General features: G+C 67.0%; 1 protein-coding gene across 1 annotated transcript in view; it reads right to left on the bottom strand.

Annotated features, from left to right (window-relative positions):
* ABCD1 (ATP binding cassette subfamily D member 1) overlaps window positions 1-1616 on the bottom strand; it is an 18791-nt gene that overhangs the window by 16378 nt on the left and 797 nt on the right. Inside the window, exon 2 of the mRNA XM_077769603.1 lies at window positions 1001-1616. Within this exon, the coding sequence (XP_077625729.1) occupies window positions 1001-1616 (616 nt within the window). The remainder of the gene's footprint in view (window positions 1-1000) is intronic.

The following is a 1616-nucleotide window of genomic DNA, read 5'->3' as shown; positions in this document are numbered from 1 at the left end:
GGACAAACCTTTTTTTTTTTTAAAACACAGCCTCTCCCCAGTGTGCAGCCAATGAAACAAGCCCCCGGGACAAGAGACCACCTAGGGAGGCCACACGGGCCTTCAGGAGGTGGATACCATTGTGCCCCTCCCTCGAGAAGCCCTCGGGAACTGAAACCAGAGTAGCAGAGAGCAGGGCCGGAGGCAGCTGCAGCCCCAGGCACGAGGAAGGGGAGGGGCCGAGGCGAGATAAAGGGAGCAGTGGCCCTGAGTAACCTTTCCCAGCCGGGCCTGGGACCCAGGCGGAAGGGCGGCCGCGCAGCGGGGGGGAGGGCAGGGTGGCCGCCGGGCGGGCAGGAAGTGCGTCCTGCGGCGGCGGCGGCCTGGTCCCGGCATCCCTGGCCCCGGGGCCTGGGGAGGCAGGCAGCCTAGCAGGTAGCCCGACCGGCCTGTGGGCTAAGGCGGGGGAGGCTTTGACCCCGAGTGCCCAGCGCTGCCACCGCTGTGGCCGCCGCGCTGGGTGCTGCTCGTTAACCCCCGCTTGGGCTGAGTCATGCCCATAATGCCAGCCTGCTTGGCCCACCAGCTTGGCCAGATGCCGGCCTTCAAAGGGCCCGGGGGGCCCAGGAGGGGCCAGGCAGCAGGCCGTGTCCCCCTGTCCCTGCTCCTGGATGGTCAGGAGCCTCCTCCGGGCTGGCTGTACGAAGGGAGCAAGCAGGGAGCTCTACCATCTGAAACCGCTAGGATCCACAGCTCCTAAGCCAGGCCAACCACTCGGAGGAGGAGAGGAAGCAGAAGTGGCCTGGAGCATGCGGGCAGCCAGCCCTGGGCAGGCCCCGCCCAGCCTTCCTGCTTCTCCATTTCTGTGCCTAAGTCTGGGCTGCCCAAGGCCCTGTCGTCCCCAGCCTTCGTCTTCTGTGACCTACCCACACCTCTGGCATGAGCCCCAGCCAGGCCTGGGCTTTCCATGCTGTCCATGGCTGCCTGCCCCCTGGTCTCCCAGCACCCCGGCCTGCCCCACCTCGTGGCCCCCATAGAAGGCGATCTCCTCTGAGTTGGCCACCACTCGAGAGTGCATGTAGCGCAGCTCTCCCTTCCGCCGCGCCTCCTCTGCCACCAGCTCGCCAAACTTAGGTGAGAAAGCCCGCAGCACGTTGGCTGTGAGGAACACGACGAGTCCGGCGATGGCCGAGGGCCAGGCCGTGCCGGCCCCACGGGAGCGGGCCGCTCGAACCAGGGTGTAGGCCGTCACGGCGACGTCCAGGAGCGGCTTGGTGAGGTTGGAGTAGAGGTGGGCCACCGAAGCGGCAAAGGCCACCACGTCCTCCGTCAGGGACTGGTCAGGGTTGCGAAGGCGCCCGTCCATGTTGCTGACTCTGTAGTACGTCTGCTGGGAAAAGTAGAGGCTGTAGGCGTGGGCCACTAGACGGCTGCGGAAAGACAGGGCCAGCTGGCCCTCGAGGTACCGGATGGCACTGTTGATGAAGGTGGCAGGGAGAGCGATGAGGAGCCACTGCAGGAGCTGCCAGCCGAAGGCCCGCGGGTCCTTGCGCACGATGCTGCGGGCCAGCCGGCCGTCCAGGCGGGCCACGTACACCGACAGGAAAGTCCGGCTCACCAGGGAGGCCGAATGCAGC

This window comes from Crocuta crocuta, unplaced genomic scaffold (assembly GCF_008692635.1).
Source record: "Crocuta crocuta isolate KB4526 unplaced genomic scaffold, BGI_CrCroc_1.0 scaffold978, whole genome shotgun sequence".
NCBI lineage: Eukaryota > Metazoa > Chordata > Mammalia > Carnivora > Hyaenidae > Crocuta > Crocuta crocuta.
The sequence above is the reverse complement of the archived record's forward strand: the minus strand, read 5'-3'. Positions and strand labels throughout refer to the sequence as shown.